Genomic DNA, 20787 nt, shown 5'->3' with positions numbered 1-20787 from the left:
CGCTTGCCAGAATGACTGCCAAATCCGGGGCGAAACGCACCTCTGTCAGGGGAACTGGATCCCTTGTTGGTCGTGAGAGAGGCGCGGGGGCCCCTCACAGCTGCGGGCCGAGGACCCAGGACCCCGGACGCCGGCCCAGGTCTGCGGAGAGGGACCGGTGGGCTGTGGCGCGTCCGTGCGTCTCAGCGAGGGGACCAGCTTCTCGGGGGGCGGGGGGGGAGGAGAGCCGGGAGGCGGGCGGGAGCCTGGAGCTGACCCACTGGCGGCCAGCAGCCAGGCAGGGACGCCCCGTGTGGCAGGAAGGACGGGAAGAAGGGAGTGTCCTCTTGTGTGACTCTCAAGGCGCATCGGACGGCTCGCTGGGGTCGGCAGTCTCACCCGTCCCCCCGCGGGCACTGGCCGGCCTCCCCGGGAGCCCCGAGTCCCCCGGTGACTTCCGGTCTGGTCCGGTCCGATGCTGGAGGCTCCGGCTGCACCCACGTGCGGGTCAAAATGCCCTCTTTGCCGCACACCTCGGAGGTGACCAACTCACGCCGAAGGAAGTGTTGTCTGGGCGGCAGCCTGCCGGCCCGGGCTTGTGCCCAGGGCCCCTCCACGGCACATGTTGCCATGGGGAGCCCTCCACCCCCAGGCCCGCGCCACCCCCCACCCCCACCCCGGGCTGGGCTGGGCCCCGGGCTGACCCGGCCGACTCCTCCTGCAGCAGAGGCCTGGCCCCGGGGAGCACGTGCCGGGGGAGCTGTCGCGGCCCTCCGCCCCTTGGTCCAGGGACTCAGCCGGCACCGCGGGAAGTTTTAAAACACGCAGCCTCTGACTGGCCAGGGGCAGTGACCTCTTGTGCCTTCGACTGGCCAGTGGACAAATGACAGTGGCCACTGGGCGCGAGTGCCCGGTCGGGAACGGAGAATCCGTAGGCCACGTACCGCAGCCGCGTCTGACTGCGTGTGCAGAGCAAGGCGGCGTCCGATTGCCCAGGTCTTTGCGCCAGAATTCCTCCTGGACGCAGACAGGAGCCCGAGGTTTTAGGGTTTGTTTGTTTGTTTGTATGCTTGTTTGTTTGTAGAGGGGAAGCAAGGCAGAGAGAGGGAGACACGGACTGGTTGCCTCCCGGGGACCCAGCCTGCAGCCCAGGCTCCTGCCCTGACCGGGGATCGAACCGACAACCTTTCACTTTGTGGGATGCCGCCCAGCCTCCTGAGCCTCCCCCTTCAGGGGGACAGCACCTGATTTTTTTAACAGGATTTTTATTAATTTGCTTAGAGAAATAGGAAGGAAGGGAAAGAAACAGCAGTGTGTGGTTGCTTCTCTCCGCACACCCCCCCCAACTGGGGACCTGGCCTGCAGCCCAGGCAGGTGCCCTGACAGGGAGTGGAACCCCTTGGTTCTCAGGCCAGCTCTCAGTCCACTGAGCCACACCAGCCAGGGCGGCCCCTGCTTTTTTAAGGAGTCACTTTAGAGAAAGGGGTAGCTATCTACTATTATTATTTCTCGGAAATCAATCAAAATTACACTTGCTTTTTGTCGGATTGGCAGAAAGTCCACTTCTGGTGTGCTGCAGAATGTCAGTGGTTCGTCTCTGGGTGCCAGGAGATGGAAAGGGTTGGGAGAACCGTGAGGAGAAGAAAGTTGGCACGCAGCACGGAAAAGTGCGGGCCAGGAGCCAGGGGCGGCCCAGGGGCTGCCCCGGGCCCGCCTCCCTCCCGGGAACCCCAGGCCGCCCTCACCTCCCAGGCCGCCCTCACCCCCTGGGCCCTGTTTCCAAAGCCGTGGACCGAGGAGGGGGCAGGCCGTGGTCAGATGGTGGGGCTCTGGTCTGTGGTCGTGCCCCTAACCCTAACACCCTGGGGTTCCTCCCCAGCGCCCGGCCAGGCGGGGCCTCGGAGTCACCCCTCAGCCCTGAGTAAACAGCCTGGCTGCTCACCACCCTGCCCCCCGCAGCCCCCTGGGGGAGGCGCCTTTGCACCTCGCCTGTGGTCCCCCGAGGTCCCCGCTCCATAATGACGCGTTTACGTCAGAGAGGAGAGGCCCCAGGGAACGCAGAGCTCAGGGGGTCCCTCTCCAGGTACCCGTGCACCCCACGGCTCCACTCCCCCTTCCCGCTGCGGGGTGCAGCCCCTGAGCCAGGAGACAACGCAGTCCGTGGGGGTGGACACGACATGCTCAGGGTCACAGAGGGGAGAGCACAGGGGCCCGGCGGCCGGCCCAGCCCTTCCCGGTGTGCGCAGCCCCTGCCCCTCCTGTGGGGCCCGCCCACCCTGGTTCCAGGCGGCCCCTCCCTCCGCCGGCCCCTCCGCCGACCCCTCCCACCCCCTGCTCCCAGACGGTGGTGCTCATGGACCCCGGCGAGGACCCCGAGGACACGCTGCGCACACACCGGTCCCGGGAGAAGACCTTCACCTTCGACACTGTTTTCGACCAGCACGCCTCCCAGGTACGCCCCCGCCCCTGCCCCTCCACTGGGCCAGGCCCGCTCCGAGTGTCCCGGCCCTGCCCTTGAGAGGGGCTGCACGGCCGTGGACCCCGGCCCACCCCGGGCTGTGAGAGTCTGACGCCAGAGGGAGCAGCCCCGGCGTTGGCGTCTGCCCTCCCCGGCGCAGCTGCTGCCTCTGCCTCCCGTGGGTGAGCTGTGTGTCCAGCCCGGGCCATCGGGACAGCCACAGGGGCTGGAGAGCAGGACCCGGGGTGGGCGCCAGGGAAGGCAGGGGAAAGGGGGACGGCCACTTCGATTCGGTCCAGCCAAACCTGCACACCCTCCCACACCAGCCCCGGGGGGGGGTCCTTTCTTGAATACCTCTAGGGACGGGGAGCTCACTACTGACACACTCCTGTCGCTACCCACTGCTGCCTCAGTTAAATCCTGCTGGTGGTCGCGTGGCTTCCGGGTCCTGGCTTTGTCCCATGACGGCGGGCCCTGATGCTCCTGCAGGTTTCCGGCCCACTGTGGTCTCCCAGCCCCCTGCGTTCTGTCTGGCCCCTCCCAGTTCTCCCAGGGGCCCTGGAAAGGGCTCACAGGGGTCTGGTATCAGGGTGTCAGGCCTCAGGGTGTGAGTGTCACACCTGCTCTCCTGCGGTCCCCCTCGCAGCCCCCCTTTAGGGCCAGCCTTGTCTCACCCCGAGAGGCTGGGCACAGGCAAGGCCTCAGGGTGGCGCAGACATGGGGCCACGTCCCTCCGTGGGGCCCACCCTGCCCAACGGCCACGCTGAGTCCAAGCCGCCCCCCCACCCAGGTCCCTGTCCCCGCCCAGAGGGCACAGCGGTGGTCAGTTCCCTCCAGACGGCCGGGCGCCCGGCTCCGGCTGGGCTGTCCCCTGGACGGTGTCCTTGTGTCTGTCCGCAGGGAGACGTGTACCGTGCCACCGCCCAGCACCTTGTGGCCGGCGTCCTGTCAGGGTACAATGCCACGGTGTTCGCCTACGGCCCCTCAGGTACTGCCGGGGCAGCGTCCCGGGGAGGGACTCTCCCCACGGCCCGGAGCCCCCGCCTGCACGCTGCCCCCCACCCCCCTCCGCCCCCGGTGGCCCCTTTCCCGCAGCAGCCCGCCCGGGAAGGCAGGGAGCACGGCCCCCTCCGACGAGAACACTGGGCCTCAGAGAGGGACGGCGGCTTCCCCAAGGTCACACAGCCGGGGGCAGCAGAGGCTCGCAGGGCTACGCTGTCTCTGAAAACTGGGACCACTGCAGGTCAGGTCGGGGCTGGACGGGCCCTGACTCCTCACTGGGCCAAGGGGCAAACGGAGGCCCCTCCGTCAACAAGCGTTCCTGAGCACCTACTGTGTGCCAGGCTCTCACAAGAGAGACGAGCAGCCGGGTCCTCACCTGTCAGCGCACAGGGAAGGGGCCGAGGGGCCCCAGCCCTCTCGAAAGGTGACAGGGTGACAGGGTCACCTGACAGCTTGGACGCCGTGAGGAGAGTTTGCAGGGAGGACAGTGGTCGTATGCCCCCCCCACCAACACCCTCTGCACCTCCTCTTTGCATCTGCCCAGGGCTCCTCCCCCGGGCGGCCCGGAGGCTGGCCAGCTCTTCCCCTTGTTTCCCAGAGGGAAAGCGAGCGTGTCGGAGCAGCGGGCGGGCGCGGTCTCGGGCACGGGTGCGTCCCGGGGGCTCTGAGCCCCGCTCAGGCGTCCACACGGCGGGTGTCCACGGCCCCACAGGTGCGGGGAAGACCCACACGATGCTGGGTGTGGACGCGGAGCCCGGCATCTACCTGCGGACCCTGACCGACCTCTTCCAGGCCATCGAGGGGACGCGCGAGGACGCGGACTACAGCGTGTCCATGTCCTACCTGGAGGTGAGCCCGCCGCCCGCCTCAGGGGCCTCACCTGTGGGGCGGGGCCACGGCCGTCGCAGGCCTCGGGCTCCGAGCCGCCAAGACTCTGCAGGCGCAGGGCCCAGACATGTGTGCGCCCTGCACCGACACGTGTGCACCCACACTGACATGTGTGCACCCACACCGACACGTGGGCACCCCACACTGACGTGTGTGCCCTGCACTGACATGTGTGCACCCACACTGACATGTGTGCACCCACACCGACACGTGTGCACCCCACACTGACATGTGGGCACCCCACACTGACGTGTGTGCACCCTGCACTGACATGTGTGCACCCCACACTGACATGTGTGCACCCACACCAACACGTGTGCACCCCACACTGACACGGGGGCACCCCACACGACACGTGTACGCCCTACACCGATGAGTGTGCTCCCTGCACCGACACATATGTACCCCACACTGACATGTGTGCACCCACACCGACACGTGCACCCACATGACACACGTGTGCCCCACACCAACACGTGTGCACCTGTACTAATGAGTGTGCGCCCCACACCGACGCGGCTGCTCCTCCCAGCCTCTCTGCGCCGTCCCAGGTTTACAACGAAGTCCTCCGGGACCTCCTGAACCCGTCCTCAGGGTTCCTGGACCTGCGGGAAGATGCCAGGGGCGCTGTCCAGATCGCGGGCCTCACAGAGGTGTCCACCTCCAACGCCCAGGAGGTGAGGGTTGGGGGCGGCCATGCCCGCCGGAACCCACAGCGTGCCCCTCACTCGGTCAGCCCACGGCAGAGCCCGGCCCACCGCCCTGCAGCTGGTTCTCGGCCCGGGGAGGGCACGCACCGGCCCCCGGCCTGCGCTCCGGGCGGCCCTCGCTGGCCGCTGGCCGATCCAGGCCAGAACCCTTCTCTGGGCCGCACCCCCCGCGGTCCCGGCCAACCCCAGTCAGCCTCCAGCCTGACCCCCGCTGGCCTTGCCCGCCCTGAGTGCTGCTTCTGCCCTGGGGGCCAGCTGAGCAGGGGGCCCCTCTGCCCGCCTCTGTCTGTGTCTTCCCTCCGCCGCCAGCCTCTCCCGGGGCCACCCACAGCCCCACGGCCTGGGGGCGCCCCCCACTTGCCCAGAAACCCCCTAGGGCTCCTCCTCGCCCCAGAACCAGCAGACTCCTCAGTGTCCCACCCCCGAGGCCCGTGCACCCCAGCTGCGCTGGTGGCTGGCATCCGGTGGGCTGCGCATCCTCCCTGTGGGGTTGGGGGGGGTCAGGCCATGAGCCACCCCGCCGATTCCGTGCTGAGGACTGGACCTGTCTTCCTTCACCCCTGCTCTGTATGTAGTCCTAGCATGGTATGCACACAGTAGGTGCTCAGCAGCCTCTTGCTCATGGTTGGGTTCCAGCCCACCTGCCACTCCACACGCCTGCCCGGAGGTCTCCGCCCCCCGCTCGGTGGGGGAGAGATGGGCAGTCCATCGGCGATGTCTGCCGTGGCAGAGGATGGGAGGGGCTCAGCCACCGTCCACGCCTCAGTCCATGAGTCACTTTGTGCCGCAAACCAACGCTTCCTCTGGGGCAGGCCCTGCCCCCGCTGTCCCACCACGGGGACGGCCCACGAGGTGCCCCGAGGAGCTCGGGGCCCACCTCCCTCTCTTTCCGGGCGATTCCAGAGGGGGCGCGCAGCCCCTCGGGCCCTGACCGCCCATACTCGCCACCTCTGTCCCCAGATCATGCAGCTCCTCACTAGAGGCAACCGGCAGCGCACGCAGGAGCCCACGGCCACCAACCGGACGTCCTCGCGCTCCCACGCCGTGCTGCAGGTCACCGTGCGCCAGCAGAGCCGCGGCCCCGACGCCGCGGGGGAGGCGTGCGTCGGCCGGCTCTTCATGGTGGACCTGGCGGGCTCGGAGCGGGCGGCCCAGGTGCCCCTTTGGTCCCTCGCCGTGTCCTCTGTCCCTCCCATGGGTCCTGAGCAGGACCCTGCCCCCCGCCTGGTCCTCCGCCTGGTCCTCCGCCCGCCCCGTGGGGTCTGTGAGCAGGACCCTGTCCCCCGCCTGGTCCCCCGCCTCACCCTCCGCCCGGGGGTCTGTGAGCAGGACCCTGTCCCCCGCCTGGTCCTCCGCCTGGTCCTCCGCCCGCCCCGTGGGGTCTGTGAGTAAGACCCTGTCCCCCGCCTGGTCCCCCGCCTCACCCTCCGCCCGGGGGTCTGTGAGCAGGACCCTGTCCCCCGCCTGGTCCTCCGCCCGCCCCGTGGGGTCTGTGAGCAGGACCCTGTCCCCCGCCTGGTCCCCCGCCTCACCCTCCGCCCGGGGGTCTGTGAGCAGGACCCTGTCCCCCACCTGGTCCTCCGCCCGCCCCGTAGGGTCTGTGAGCAGGACCCTGTCCGGCAGTGTGTTCAGCACCTAGAACAGCGCCTGCCCCGCGAGGCGCCCGCTCAGCTCACCGCCTGCTGGCCGTGTGAACTAGTCCTCAGCCAGCACTGCGTGGGGAGCCCGCGGGGCCCTGTTCGCAGAAGGCTCCCGCGTGGCAGGCCCTCCGGGGTCAGAGACCCGGACCCGCCCTCGGGCCCTGGAGCCTCAGGGAATCGGGGGAGACAGGCTGTGAGCAGTGACAGCACGGTGGGGGCGGGGGGGCTGCGCTTTGAGGTTCAGGGTCCGCACGGAGACTGTGACAGCCCAGAAGAGGGCGGCGGCGGTGGAGGCGCCTCAGGGCTGAGCCTGAGGGTCACAGGAGCTCAGTGGAGTGCGAGGGCAAGCGTGCCAGGGGGAGGGGACAGTGAACAGTGCCTGCACGGCCTGGCTGCTGGGGGGACGGGGTCCGCTTTGCAAGGCCTGACCCTGCCGGCCCTGAGCCCCTGCTGGCCCAAGCCCCTGACACGCCCACCCCGTGCCACGCCTGTCGCCGGGACTGGGGGTTGCACCGACTGCCCGTTACCGGCTGCCCTTGCAAGCCTGAGCTTTCCGTGCGGGCAGGACTCAGCCCAGGGCCAGGGGCAGAGATGCTGCTGTGCTGAGGTGGCGCCAGAGAAGGTCATCAGTGATATCTCTTTCCTGCCCCTCTGGGGCGCCAGGAGCTTAGCAGTCGTAACCCAGCCCATGCCCGACGCGGTGTAAGGCAGGTGGCACGGGGTCTCAGGGCCCCCACCCCTCCAGTGGCTGGGTAGTGCTCCCCGAGGGGACTCTGTCCTTGACGTCGCCGGCCCCGGGTTTCCAGGACGGTCAGTGCACGCGGGGCCAGGGCCCCCAGGGGCACGGGTTCTGGCCCCCAGCCCTCAGCCCCCTCCCCGGGGACCCGCCGTGGGGAGAGGGTGGGCAGCAAAGCCCACCTCCCCGCCAGCCCGGCCTCTCCCCACTCAGACCCAGAACCGCGGCAAAAGGCTGCAGGAGGGCGGCCACATCAACCGCTCGCTGCTGGCGCTGGGCAACTGCATCGCCGCGCTCAGCGAGAGGGGCGGCGGCCGTGCCCAGTTCGTGAACTTCCGCGACAGCAAGCTCACTCGCCTCCTGAAGGTGCGAGCTGCGGGCCGGCCGGGTGTGTGTGTGCGTGTGTGTTTGTGTGTGTGTGTGTGCTCACACGTTTGTGCGTGCGTGGGTGTGCGCCGTGTGCTGCTGCCGAGGCTGACTGCATCTTTCAGGACTTGGCTGCTGGGGTCGAGGCCCTGACCAGGGTCGGGGGACCCTCCCAGGAACCCCCGGAGGCAGGAAACCCCGTAGAAACCACCTCTAGCCCCTGCCTGTCCCCCTGGCCCAGCCCCGACACCGACCCCTCTGAGTGTGGCACAGCCTGTGCCCAGGGCAGGTGAGGGCCTGTCCCGACACCCCCAGCCCATGCCGCCCCCGGAGCAGGACGCCCTGGGAGGGAACAGCCGCACGGTGATGGTCGCCCACATCAGCCCGGCCAGCACGCACTTCGAGGAGTCGCGGAGCACCCTGCTGTACGCGCACAGGGCCAGGAACATCAAGACCAGGGTGAGCCGCCGCCACCTCCTGCTCGCTCCTGCTATCTCGGGCTCCCACCCCTCCCTCTGGGGGCTCTGGTGGGGGCCGTCCTTCCTCATCCCTCTCTGCCTCGGGGGCTCCAGGCGTGCCTTGGCCGGGGCCCTGCGGGGACCGTACCTACACCCCCAGCTCTGTGCGTGCTCACAGGGCCTGCTCTTCCCTCTGTGTCTGGCTCCTCCTCTCCAACGGGGTCGCTGGCCTTGGACTCAGGGCCCTCCCGCACCCCTGGTCCTGCACCCCTGGTCCCTGGTCCAGGTTGCCCTCACCCCTTTGTCATCTGCAAAGATGCTTGCCCATGAACGGCACATTTGCAGGGCTCACGGCGCCGGCACGTGGACTTACCCCCAGCCTGGCAGGGTCCTAGGTCGCCCCGGGTCACAGCCTGGGCAGCTGGCGTGCGGAGAGAGAAAGCGTCACCAGCTTCCACAGGGGAGTCCTCCCACACCGCTGTGCTGGTCTGTCCACGCTGTCCCCCCGCCCCCGCCCCAGCCTTCAGCGAGATGGTGCACGCGGCCCGCTTGGTTCCCGGCGCCCGAGGGCCGCTGTGATGGGTGCAGTTGTCAGTGTCACCTGTCCCCAAACACGAGGGGACCCTCCCTGGTGTCCGGCTCTGAGTGAGGCGCTATGACAACATGAGACGGAGGGTGGGTTTCCCCCTCACCCAGACCCTGCGCTTGGCCACGGGGCGCGGGCAGGCAGAAGGCCTGGACTCGAGAGGACACAGGGACTGTCCCCAGCTGCGGGACGTGCCCCGAGGTGGGCCCGCAGGGCGCTGCAGGGACGCACAGCGGAGCAGGCCGGGCCTGGGGCGTCTCTGCTGGGGACCTGGCTCAGGTCGGGGAGTGGAGCCCCGAGCTGTGCAGAGAGCAGACTGTGGGCGACTGCACCCATCGCCCCCGTCTGCGGGAGCGAAAGGCTCCCAGAGGCGCAGCGCTGGGGACGCCCCCGCGCTGCCCGTCAGAGGGGACGGGACAAGCCGCTCTGCAGCGGTCAGAGGGGGGCAGACCCGCCTGTGCCGACGGCCACCTCCAGGACTCCTCGTCGCTCCGGGAGGCCGCTTGGGGACGAGTGGCCGCCTCTGAGATAGTTCGCGTAAAACCCAGTGCTGGGCCTGTGGTCCCACACGCGTGTGTGCAGCTCCACACAGGAGGCGTGAGGGGCTCACGGCCACACAGCGGCAGCGTGTTCCCTGGGGAGCTTTCTGCAAACCCGGTGGGTTGTTTTTACTGTATTTTTTAAAGATTTTCATTTTAATTTATTTTTTTAGACGGGGGAAAGGAGGGAGAAAGAGAGGGAGAGAAACATCCATGTGTGGTTGCCTCTCGTGCGCCCCCTACTGGAGACCTGGCCTGCAACCCAGGCACGTGCCCTGACTGGGAATCGAACCTGCAACCCTTTGGTTTGGCTCTCAATCCACTGGCCAGCGCTCAATCCACTGAGCTCCACCAGCCAGAGCTGTTTCCACTTTTTTTTTGCTGTGGCAAAACACGCAGGACATGAAATCCACGGTTTTAACCACGTCCAGAGTGTCAGCTTTAGGCACAGTCACGCCGTCCTGCCGCCGGCACCAGCGACCGCTCCAGAACTTCCCATCTCCCCACACTGAGACGCTGCCCCACTAGACGCCCGCGCCCCTCCGCCAGCCCCTGGTGCCCCACCTCCTTCTGTCTGTGAACCTGACCCTCCAGGCCTGGGCTCGCCAGGGCGTGTCCTCCCGTGTCTGTCTCCTGTCCCACCGCCGTGCAGTGTCCTCGGGGTCCGTCCATGTTGGACCTGTCAGAACCTCCTTCTCTTTGAGGCCAAGCTGCACTGGTTTGGATTTTTGCCACAGGACAGTCTGGGTGTTTTTGGCGCAAACGTGCAGCTGTCGGGACGTTCCCTTCGCCAGGCAGCCCGCCGGCCCTGACCCCGGGCGTGTCCTGCCCCGCCAGGTCAAGCGCAACCTGCTGAACGTGTCCTGCCACGGCGACCAGCGCACGGGCGTCATCTCCGACCTGCGCAGGCAGATCGAGCACCTCAAGTCCAAGGTGGAGAGGCAGGACCCGGGGAAGAGGAGCGAGCCCGGGGCCCGGGACCCGCAGGGTAGGGACCCCGGTGCGCAGACCTGGGGCCGCGCTGGCTTGGGGCGGGGTTCGTGCGAGGAGCGGAAGGTGCCCCTGCGGTGGGAAGTGAGGCGGGGAGGCCGCTGACGGGGGGCCGGGTGCGTTCTGAGCGCGAGGGGAGCGCTGGCCCCGTGCGGAGAGCCGCCGGGAGATGCCCAGTCTGCAGTGGGGTGAGACCGCCGGCAGGGCTGTGCCTGTTTGGTCGGTGACGGTGACACACACGCGTGGAGGGCGGTCCTCGGCGTGGCGGCTTCGCCTGGAGAACGTGGCAGGTGCTGAGGGAGGAGCCCAGGGGTGACCTCGGGGTCAGCTGTAGCCGCCAGGCCAAGGAGGGCCTGAGTCACTCAATGGGCCTGCTCTGGGGGATCCAGACCGCCCCCCCGGGGACCCGCGCTCAGGCCTCCCCCAGAACCCCTCCCACTCTCCGTCCGGGTGTCTGGCTATCCGGCGGTGCGTCCCAGACACCCTGCCCTTCGTGCCTGCAAACGTCAGCGTAATCCCCACAAAATTCCCCGCGGAAACGTCAGGAGTCCTCTCCGCGGCGGAGGCACGGGAGCGCCGACCTGCTCGCGCCCTCGCCTGCCCTCTGGCGGTCAGATCCGCACGCCCACCCTGTGCTGAGCCTCTGAGCCGACTGCAGTGGGTTTTGTCTGAGCAGAATCCCCCCAAGCCCCACGCACCCAACGTGGTGGGCACGTCTCCTGAGTCTCTTCTGCTCTCCGGGCCTCCCCGCCCTCTTGTTCCGGTTTCCCTGTGATTCCCGCGGGAGTCGCGCGTCCCGTGGGGTTTCTTACCTCCCGCTGAGCTGAGCTGAGCGTCCCTCTGCGCTCCGTGCTTCCTGTGACAGGGTGGTTGAGTCTAAAGCCTCGAGATGGGGTTTTTAAGTATTCTTACAAAGATGGAGTTGAGAGCACACCAGTCCATCCATCCACCCACCATGCATCCACCAATCCACCCACCCACCCACCCATCCATCCATCCACACAATCATCCATCCATCCATCCACCCATCCATCCATCCAATCATCACCCCCCTGGCCCCACCACCCCTCCGTCACCTACCCACCCACACACGTGGATGGAGCGCCTCCTTGGGCCCGACCTAGTTTGGTGGCAATCATGGCTCAGGTGGCCTTGCTCCCGGGACAGCTGGCTCTCTGTGGCCCCCAGCCACGACGCCCACCCAGGACACGGAGGACGACAGCCGCCTGCAGATGAGCAGGATCCGGGCCCAGCTCGTGGGGGCCTTCGAGGAGCAGCTGGAGATGCGGCGCAGCCTGCTGGAGCTGGAGAACGCCAGCGTGGACCTGCACGTCGCCGTGTCCCGCCACCTGCTGGCCATCGCGGAGTGAGTGTGCCGCCCGCCGGCCCGGCCCCGCACACCCGAAGGGGCAGGGCAGCCGGGAAGGGCCAGTGGGGCTGCCGGCGGGAGCTCCTCCTTTTGCTACTGTCCAGCCTCCCCCTACTGCCTGCGGGTCCCCACGGGGAACTCTGTTTTTTAATTTTTACTTGAGAGAGAGAGAGAGGAAGGGAGAAAGATGTAGAAGCGTTGATTTGCTGCACTTATGTATGCATTTTTCAGTTGCTGCTTGTGTGTGTGCCCTGACTGGGGATCGAACCTGCGACCTTGGTGTATCGGGCTGATGCTCCAACCAACCGAGCTACCTGGCCAGGGCTTCCCATAGGGCACTTTGGCCAAGGGCCCCCCTCTTCCCAGCTGACCCGTGGCCCACTCCCTCCCGTGCCTTCCGCCCTGCAGCAAGGCTGGAGCAGGTGGAGGATGCCCCCCACCCCCAGCCCACCCCACCCCACCACTCTGGTCTCTTTCTCACAGGCCGGGTGCAGGGCCAGCCTCTCGGGCCCGCCTCAGCCATGTGACCGGAGTGGACACCGAGGCTCAGAGGGGCAGGGTCAGCCCACAGTTGTGTGTCCACTGGCCAGGGCTCTCTCGACTGCCCCGCAGTTGCTCCCTGTCCACCCTTCTGTGAACAGGCTGACCCCGGGCAGGGGACTGGCCGTGTGGCTGGTCACCCCAACAGGGACGTGTGGGGGGTGGGGGCCTCGTGAACAACGACACGGGGTCACCACACTGTCCTGGACGAACCGCACGTGCGGCTTTCCGTCCCTTCTGCCCCCGCCCCTCCTCCTCCTCCTCCTCTCCGGGCATTTGCCAAATCCCACAGGACGCCTGCACCCCAGGGACTCCACATGAAAGCCGCTGTCCCCACCCCTGGAGCCCCGCCTTTCCAGCCCGCGCCCTGTGGTTCAGATGCACCCGGGCGCTGTGGCAGGCTCTGCCCTGAGACCACAGGGCCCGGGGGTGCTGTCGTCACCCACCCATGTTTCACAGCCGAGGGGCCGACGGGGCTCAGGGAGGGGGCCTTGGGGGCACCGGGTGGGAGGGGCCGGGCTGGCTGCAGCGTCCTCGTCACTTGGTGATCCTGTGTGTATCTTTGCCGCTTCCTTATTTTTTCCAGTTTTTCTTCATAACTTCTGTTTTTTACGGACGTGGAAGAAATCAGATAGCAGACCCCATTCCGCCCCATTTTCATGCCCACGCCTGCGAGTCGACCACAGGGGCCCACGGGGGCTCCCAGCCCGGGCGCGAGGCTTGCACTCTGACCCATGACCCCTGACCCCTGTCACGGCTGCAGCTGGGAGCGGGAGAGGATGCACCCCCATGCCCAGGATGAGTCCCCCGAGAGGGACGAGCGGCAGGAGGCGGAGGGGGCCGACGCGGACGGGGACGGGGAGGAGGACGCGCCCGCAGAGCCGCACGAGGTGACCCTGGCCAGAGAGGAGGTCAGCCTGCTGCTGGCCGAGCAGCGGAAGACCGTGGCCCTGCAGGTGGGGAGAAGGGCTGGGCGGGCCCCCGTGGCTCGGTGGTGCCGAGTCACCAGCATTCGCTGAGCGTTCCCGGGCACGGCCCCTTCGCTGTACCCCCACGGTGGGGGGCCACGTGCAGCCCCTCCATGGGCCGGAAAACTGGGGTTCAGAGAGGTCGGAGAGGTTGTCCCCAACCCCCAGAGAGGTGACGGGTCCGAGGGCAAAGCCACGCCCCTGTGTGTCAGAGCCACGGCCACTTCAGGGGCTGCAGGGGCAGCAGGGCAGGAGTGGCCGTGGGGCATCCCCCAGACCCTGCTGCCTCTGCGTGTGGACGGCAGCCAGCTCCTCGCTGCCGTCCTCAGAGTGTGTTACGCACAGTCCCTGAGAGGAGCGTGTGCACCAGAGCCGGTCAGACAGCTGGGGCGGTGGGGGGGGACCCAGGACGGAGCCTTTCCATGGGAAGGGGCAGGTGAGGCAGGTGAGCGGGCTCAGGGGTGGCTGTTTGGTGCATTCCGGCGGGCTCCGGGGCACAGGTCGGTCCCTCGCTGTCTGGTAGTGGCCCTGGGTGACGAGGGCTGGTGGCCAGGGGCCAGAGTGTGAGAGCCCCCAGGGGAGGGTGGGGCGTGGGCTCCGGGCTGGGGGTCTGCACCTGAAAGGCGTGCTCCTGGGGGAGGGGGAGGTCTCTGTCTGTAGGACTCGGCCAGCCCTGGGCGGTCAGGCCCTCAGGTCAGCGGGGCCCGGGTGTCAGTCAGCACATGGCACACAGAACAGAAAAGGCAGGGCTAACGCAGGGGCGTGGCCACGCGTCCTCAGAGCCCAGCACCTGTGTGTTTTCGTGGGTGTGGCGAGCAGGTGCCGCAGCGGAGACCCCGGCGTGTGCCTGAGTGTGCCGTCTCTCCGCCAGGCGGGGCTGGAGCAGCGCCTGGCCAGCGCCCAGAGCAAGGCTGCGCAGCTGGAGCGGCTGCTGCCCGCCCGGGCCCTCAGCGAGGACCAGCAGGAGGCGCTGCGGCTGCTGTGCCGGGCCCAGGAGCTGGAGCTGGAGAACGCGGGGCTGCAGGCCGGCCTCCTGCGCCGGGACAGCCTGCTGTGCCAGAAGGACCGGCTCCTCCGGCGCTGCCACCAGCACCGGCGGCTGTGCGAGCGCATCATCCGGGACCAGCGGCGGCTCCTTCGGGGTGAGGCCGGCTTGGCTCTCTGCTCTGCTCTCCTCGCTCACCCGTGCGTCCCCCCCACCGCCCCTTCGCCAGGGCTCAGGGCCCCACGATGGGTCGAGCCTCCTGCGGGGGGCTGCCTGTGTTCCCTGCAGCCCGTGCTCCCAGGCCCTGCCACCCGCGGGTCCCTCCTCCGCTCCACTCCGTGAGCCTGTGCAGGCGGCCGCCCCCCCTTCCTGCCGTCTCCGGGCTGCTGCCCCGGCTTCTCTTGTTTTAACTTTCTGTTCTCACGGAAACATGTCCGCGTGTGTGCGGGCATGCCTGTGCACGCCTGTGCATGTGTCTGTGTGCATGCACATGCCTGTGCGAGCACACGTGCACATGTGTGCATGTCTCTGTGTGCACGTGCTCATGCGTGTATGGGTGTGCAACCATGTCTGCGTGTCTGTGCATGCATGTCTGTGCATGTGAAGGGGGGAGCAGTCACCTTCCACAGTGGGGACCCCCCCCTTGGTAACAAGCGGCTGTGTCCCCGACCTGCCCCCCGGCCCCTGCAGACGGCGGCCTGCCGGTGCCCACAGCGCTGGCCGAGAACTACGGCCTGTACTCTCGGGAGCGGGACGAGGGCTCGCTGGACCGCCTGCTGCGGCTGCACTCGGCCATGGCCAGCTCCCTGCGGGTGAGTGCCCGGGGCGCGAGCGCAGTGCCGGCTCAGCCCGGCCCCACCCACCCACCCACCCAGGGGTGCCACTGCTGGGCCACGGGGGGATTCTGTTGGACCTGCGGCCTTGAGGTGCTCCGATAGCAGACACTTCCCTGAGTCCCAGTTTTGCTTTAGGGCCGAGGCCCGCCTGCGGCCCTAGCACTCGCTCAGGCTCACAGGCCTCCTTGTTGCCACAGTGGGCGTTCGGTGGGGCGAGCGAACGGGCTGCTGCTCGGCCTCCCCGCGGGGATCTTCCTTCGGGGGGTGGTGGCCGGGAGGGACGGGACCTCCCTGTGGCCTGTCGGGGACCTCGGCTGGACACAGCCACCTGCCCGTGGCCCTGGCCCCTGCCGCCTCCCTCAGCAACTCTGTCCGGTCCCAGGACGGCTCTGTTGGGGCCGCGACTCCACCGCCACCGGAGGAGTCCAGCCGAGACCAGCTGGACGACTGGAGGGACCTCCCATGCGGTGGGCAGTTGGAGCTGCCGCCAGTGCTGCTGGACATGGACAGGTGAGCCGGCCCTGCCTCCTCTGCTCTTGGTTCCAGGTGAGACCGCCAGGGGCCCGGGGTGGGGCCAGGACTGGGGGCCTCGGGGTCCTCCTGTGGTGTGCGTGCCCCTCACAACACTGCAGAATCGGCAGGCCACGCCCCTCCGGGCCACACCCTCTCTGGGCCACGCCCACCAGCCCCTGACCAATGCCTGTTTCCTGTCTGCAGCGATGGCCACGTGTCCTCGAAAGCCACACCCTCGAAAAAGCCGGGAAAGCAGGGCGTCCTGGTCCCTCCGCCCGCCCTCCGCATCCTGCTCACGCCACCATCGCGGGAGGTGGGTGTGTGCGGGGTCAGGGGCCCTTTAGAGCTGGCCTCCTCGTGCACCACCTCCCTGGCCCTTGCCCCTGCCCCGTCCCCAAAGCAGTCCCCCCCACAAATGAACTACTTGGGTGGAGTCCCTGTCCCTGGGTCTGCTGCTGGGGCCCTGCGTGACCACCCGCCCCTGCTGCCACCCTGCAGAAGTCCGGCTCTCTGCGTGCGAGGAGCCGGGTCTCCAAGCTGTGCTCGCCAGTGGCTGGCCTGGAGCTGGACACCCCCAGGGCGGCGGCCGCCGCCCTCAAGGAGATGGCCTTGGGCACCAAGAGCATCGCCCTCATCGCGGCCACCCGGCGCTCCAAGGCGCAGCACCGAGAGGGGGCCAGCGGCCGCTCCTCCCTCCACCGTCCAGAGGAGGTAGCCCCGGGCCCCAGGGACCCATGCCCAGCAGACAGGAGGGGACCCCACGCCCGTGCGGGCCGGGGCGGCTCTGCAGAGAGGAAGGCCAGCAGGAAGCGGGCGCCCCTCCTTCTCACCTGGGGCACGCAGCCAGTGGGTGGTCATGGGCCTGGGCCCTTCGGTCCCCGGACTCCAGGTGGACAGCAGAGAGGGAAGGGCAGGCGCAGCAGGGGCACGGGGGTGGGGGTCCCCGGTGCTGGGAGCTGGGAGGGACCCCCGCCCACACTGCACATCGCCTGAGCCACGCGGGCCCTGGTGGGGTCCGGTAGTGATGGGGTTTGGTGGGACTGGTCTTCCTTAGCGCCGTCTCAGACATTATCCGGGGCCTGCGCTGACTTTGTCTCCGAACGCCAGAAAGCTGTGGCATTCCCCTGGTTCTAAAGCGCATCCTCCGCTGACAGTATTGCGTGTGGGCCGAGGGCTTCCACGTTGGCACGGGCGCACAGACGCTCATCTAGCAGCACCCGGGGGGCAACCGGCCACGCACGATCCCCTCCGGGGCCGCTTTGTGGTCTTCTGTTCCCTGAGGGTGGCCACCTCGGCACCCCCTCGGCTGTGATGGTCGCGCATGATGTCTGCATCCCAAGACGGACCACGCTTTCGCTCGAGCCGTTGTCTCGGGGTGTCGGACAGTGGCGACCTGGGCGAAGGTCTCGACAGCGTTTCAGCAAAGCTCGGAGAGCTCCAGCAGAGTGTCCTGTTGATTGCTTCGTGGGGGAGGGTTCCTGGGGGCTATATCACTTTGGGGGGTTCCTTCTCCCTGGGCCCTGGACTGAGGGTGAGTGGGCAGGCTTGTCCCTGGTGGGTGGGGGGGCGCTGCAGTCCGCTGGGGGCGCTGAGGTGTCTGCGCGTCAGACGGAAGTTCGCTGCTGACTGCTCTGCAGGAGCAGAGCTGCGGCGGCGGCGGTCGGGGCTCTCCAGAGAAAGGGGATGAGAGGGAGGGGCGACGGAGAGAGGTGTATTGTGAGCCGTCGGCCCCTGCGGCGTCGGGGGCTGGCAGACCCCGCTCAGCAGGCCGGAGCCGCGGGGGCACTGGCGTTCCGGTCCCACTCAGTCCAGCGGCGGAAAAGGCCAGCCTCTTGTCTCGGGGCAGCCCGGGCTGCAGGAGTCTCTCCGGCCCACAGGGGGGTCGGCCTTTCTGCTCTCCTCTGGCCTTCAGCGGATCGGGTGTGGCCCACCCGTTTCAGGGGGCAGTCTGCTGCCCCCAGTCTGTGTATTTAAATGTTACTGGTCCCAGTGGGGGGCGCTGTGGGGAGGAGAAATGGGGGGGGGCCAGGCAGCCCTCCTCACTGGGGGTGGCAGGAGAGCGTCTGCGGTGGTCCTGCCCCTCGTGGTCCCTGAGCCGCCCCACGTCCCCGCAGTGGTCCGCACACAGTGGGCGTCTAAGCATTGCAGGGTGCGGCTGGACGTTTTACTTCTTCCCACCCGCTCCCCACACCCTGCCTGCTGTGTGACTTTTTCCCCTGCAGGTGGCAGAGAGGCCTCAGCCCCCGTCCCTGGAGCACTCGACCGAGAGCCAGACGCCCCCTGCACCCCAGCAGCTGCCCTTGGGGCGGGGCTTCCTCCCCGCGGTCCCCGCGGCCCCCAAGGTGAAACCTGGCCTCAGCCTCCACGCAGGTACGGGGCCCGAAAGAGAGAGCGGCACGCTGGCTTTGTGGGCATCGCTGGGACTCCCCCTCGCCCCCCAACCCCGGTCTCCAGCCTCGACCTTGGGAAGGCGTGACCAGTGCCTGCTCCTCATGTGGGTGGGTTTCGGGGTCTCCGGGCAGCGAGGGGGCCGAGGCCGCTGGCTCCCTGGGGAGTCGTGGGTCCAGGGTGCTTAGCTCCCGGCCTGCCCCCCCTGCCGGCCAGCAGGGGTTGGAATGATGACCACCCCGTGCCCTGCGGCGGGACGCCCACGTTCGGCCCGCGCTCTGGGCCGCCGCAGCCTCCTCCAGTGCAGCTTTGAGTCTGGCTCCTGCGCTGTGGTCGCTGCAAAAACGACCTGTGCGTGCTGTGGTGACTTAGGAAAACAGATAAAGTCACAAATGAGAGACACTCGTAGTTCCCCCCCCTTCAGAGACAGCGGCTGCACTGCCTGGTGACGCCCTCGCTAAGGGCGAGCAGCGTCGGGATCCCCTGCGCCTGGGACAGGGTGTCAGGTTGCTCCCCACGCGCCCCAGTGGCTGCAGCAGGTAGGCGGACGTCGGGGGTCCTGAGAGGGGACCCCAGACCGTCACTGACCCCAACAGAGGAGGACAGAAGAGGAGACCGAGCGTTTAGAAACGCATGTGGTACTTGGACGGCCCCACACCTGGGTCCGTGGCCTGCATTCTGCCCATCTTTTTTTTCTTTTTAGATTTTATTGATTTATTTCTAGAGAGAGGGGAAGGGAGGGAGAGAGAGAGGGAGAGAAACATCAATGCCTGGTTGCCTCTCAGGCGCCCCCTACTGGGGACCTGGCCCACAACCCAGGCATGTGCCCTGACTGGGAATCGAACTGGCGACCCTTTGGTTCCCAGGCCGGTGCTCAGTCCACTGAGCCGCACCAGCCAGGGCTGGTTTCTGCCTTTTTAAAAATTTTTCATTTAGCCTTTCCAGTGAAGATTTCTGTAACACTTATAAAAGTGTCCGTCCAACATCGACTGGAGAAAGCAGCCAGCCAGCCGGCCGGTTCTCGAACGGGCCTCTGTCACTGGCTGCGTGGTGAGAGCTCCCAGGCACTCGGCACCCGCTGCGCGCCGGGCGCTCTACAGGCGCCAGTCCCTTTGTCCTCACGAGAGCTCTGGGGGGGCCTCTGGGAGGCCCTGGTCTCCCAGGTCAGCCCTCCGCATCCTGTCCCGTCTGGAGAGGAGCCCCTTGGACTCCGTGTGTCTGGATGGTGGAGACGGGATGCACTTTACTGTGGCGTTTCCTTGCGAAACGCCCAGAAATTCCCAGCTGGACGGTGGGGGAGGGAAGCCCAGCCCCCGCAGAGCAGGCCGCTTCCTCCTGGTCTGGTCCCGGTCGCACCCCCGGGGGCTAAAAGTCACCAGCACGCTCCCCGCCGCCGCCTCCCAGGCCGGGCTAATGGCCCGACTGACGGGGCCAGGCTAACAGGAGAGACTCGGCGTTTAATACGTGCACTAGGGGACATCCCCATGAAAGTTCATTTCTGGACAGAGGAGGAAGCGGGGGAAAGGGCGTCGGACTTCAGAGGCGATCCGCGGGGCGTGGAGGAAGCGTGGAACACGAGGGCAGGAGCACGCCCCGCCCTGGGGACCCAGAAACTGGGTCAGCAGGCCCCGGGCTGCCCCCCTGTGGACCGCACTGCACCCCCGTCACCCCGAAGCAGTGTCCTGCGGTCTCCCTCCTGAAGCAGGTGTCTCCGCCTGAATCTCTTGCACAGGAGGGGGGCGGGTCAAAGGTTCTCCCTGAGTCTTGTTTCTTGATGAACAGCTCACCGTCGGGATCTCGAAAAGCAGCCCCGGGGGCGCAGAGCTCGGGTCCCCTGAACTTGACCCATGAACGTTCCACAGCCCTCTGATAACAGAGGGCGAGTCCCGGCCACTGCGGGACGGATGAGGAGCGAGTCCCTGGGGTCCGCTGGTGCCCTGTCCGGGGACAAGAGAAATCAGCCTTTTCCGATAAACAGGGGGGGCCGGCAGGGCCCCAGCAGGTGTCAGGAAAGGGCGAGTCCCGGTGACGGCTGAGGTCCCGTTCCCCACCCCCAGCCCGGGAGGCCCATGTCCTCCGGACCCCCGCCCCCCCCCCCCGGCACCTGTGGCCCCATTGCCTCTCCCCGTGAGCCAGCCCACAGCAAGCCCTGGGGCGGATCAGTGCACCACCGGGAAGTCTTTGGGGAACAGGAAGGAGGGAGGGAGGGCTGGTCCTGGGTCCCCGCTGGACCCTGAACCCACCCCTCTCGGGCCTGTTCCGGGCAGGACCTCTCGTCACTGTGCCTCCCTTTGCAGGGTTCTCCGGGAAGGGCTCTCACAGGTGCGGACTGGCCGTGGCCTTGGGCCAGGCGCTCCCGGAGCGGAGCAGGCTGTGTGACTGCCGGCGGTGCCCAGCGGTCAAACCGCGTGTCTTGTGGGGGGGGGAGGGGTGCACCGGCAGCGCGTGCGTGTCCCCCCTGCGGACAAGGTGGCCGGGCGGCCCGTGGACAGGCCTGCTGTCACCAGAGCAGCCGTGGCCGAGACGGGCTCAGGGGTGAAGCTCCGGGTGGGGGCGGTCAGGCCTGGAGGGTGGCCCAGGGCTCGGGCAGGACACCCGGCAGGGGGACGGGAGCCCACGTGGGTGCGACCCGAGTCTGGCGGGTGGGTGGCCAGGGGCCCCGCAGGTGACCCGGCGGGTCTCGGGGTCACTGGAGTCGGCCTTGCCCTCCGACCCACGTCTCCCGCCCCTTCTAGGGTCTGCGGACGGCGGAGGCCGGCGCCACAGCCCGCGGCCCCCCAGCAGCCCTCGCAAGCGCCAGGGTGGCAGCGCCAGGGGACCAAGGAGACCGAAGTGA

The 20787-nt window shown here is 68.0% G+C and overlaps 1 protein-coding gene across 1 annotated transcript in view; it reads left to right on the top strand.

Moving 5' to 3' along the window:
- LOC123807786 (kinesin-like protein KIF19) overlaps positions 1-20787 on the top strand; it is a 24592-nt gene extending 3805 nt beyond the window's left edge. Inside the window, exons 5-21 of the mRNA XM_045821841.1 lie at positions 2321-2431; positions 3338-3425; positions 4152-4288; positions 4879-5004; positions 5998-6192; positions 7627-7779; positions 8116-8238; positions 10200-10350; positions 11541-11718; positions 13025-13217; positions 14101-14371; positions 14905-15026; positions 15433-15560; positions 15768-15876; positions 16062-16409; positions 17786-17933; positions 20687-20787. Coding sequence (XP_045677797.1) covers positions 2321-2431; positions 3338-3425; positions 4152-4288; positions 4879-5004; positions 5998-6192; positions 7627-7779; positions 8116-8238; positions 10200-10350; positions 11541-11718; positions 13025-13217; positions 14101-14371; positions 14905-15026; positions 15433-15560; positions 15768-15876; positions 16062-16409; positions 17786-17933; positions 20687-20787 — 2682 coding nt within the window. The remainder of the gene's footprint in view (positions 1-2320; positions 2432-3337; positions 3426-4151; positions 4289-4878; positions 5005-5997; positions 6193-7626; positions 7780-8115; positions 8239-10199; positions 10351-11540; positions 11719-13024; positions 13218-14100; positions 14372-14904; positions 15027-15432; positions 15561-15767; positions 15877-16061; positions 16410-17785; positions 17934-20686) is intronic.

Source organism: Phyllostomus hastatus, unplaced genomic scaffold, assembly GCF_019186645.2.
Source record: "Phyllostomus hastatus isolate PE091 unplaced genomic scaffold, TTU_PhHast_1.1 phas_contig_150, whole genome shotgun sequence".
In the NCBI taxonomy this organism is placed as follows: Eukaryota; Metazoa; Chordata; class Mammalia; order Chiroptera; family Phyllostomidae; genus Phyllostomus; species Phyllostomus hastatus.
This window is presented reverse-complemented; position numbering and strand designations above follow the sequence as displayed.